This window comes from Penaeus monodon, chromosome 32 (assembly GCF_015228065.2).
Source record: "Penaeus monodon isolate SGIC_2016 chromosome 32, NSTDA_Pmon_1, whole genome shotgun sequence".
NCBI lineage: Eukaryota > Metazoa > Arthropoda > Malacostraca > Decapoda > Penaeidae > Penaeus > Penaeus monodon.
In genome coordinates this window covers 7,561,673-7,561,940 of record NC_051417.1, presented here as the reverse complement: position 1 = coordinate 7,561,940, position 268 = coordinate 7,561,673, and the positions used below count along the sequence as shown (strand labels likewise).

Genomic DNA, 268 nt, shown 5'->3' with positions numbered 1-268 from the left:
TAAGAAAATGGGGTAAGACATACTATATGATCACTATTCGATATATCAATGGTATACACATCGTGTACTCAGATCAGATGGACTCACTCGCAACGTGGAAAATAGTGTCATTAAGAGTGACCCCCCCGCATGGCACTTGTCTCATGAACATTTCCTGACGGTCCTTCTTGGTGGTGAACACGTAGAGAGCGAGGGGTTTCTCCCTACAGAATAAAAAGAACAATGGCATCGATAATGGTAGTTACAGGAACTATAAACAATATACTTT

At 41.0% G+C, this 268-nt stretch overlaps 1 protein-coding gene across 1 annotated transcript in view; it reads right to left on the bottom strand.

Moving 5' to 3' along the window:
- The window catches only part of LOC119593413 (aldehyde dehydrogenase, dimeric NADP-preferring-like), a 62,658-nt gene that overhangs the window by 1,055 nt on the left and 61,335 nt on the right, over window positions 1-268 (bottom strand). Inside the window, exon 8 of the mRNA XM_037942343.1 lies at window positions 88-203. Within this exon, the coding sequence (XP_037798271.1) occupies window positions 88-203 (116 nt within the window). The remainder of the gene's footprint in view (window positions 1-87; window positions 204-268) is intronic.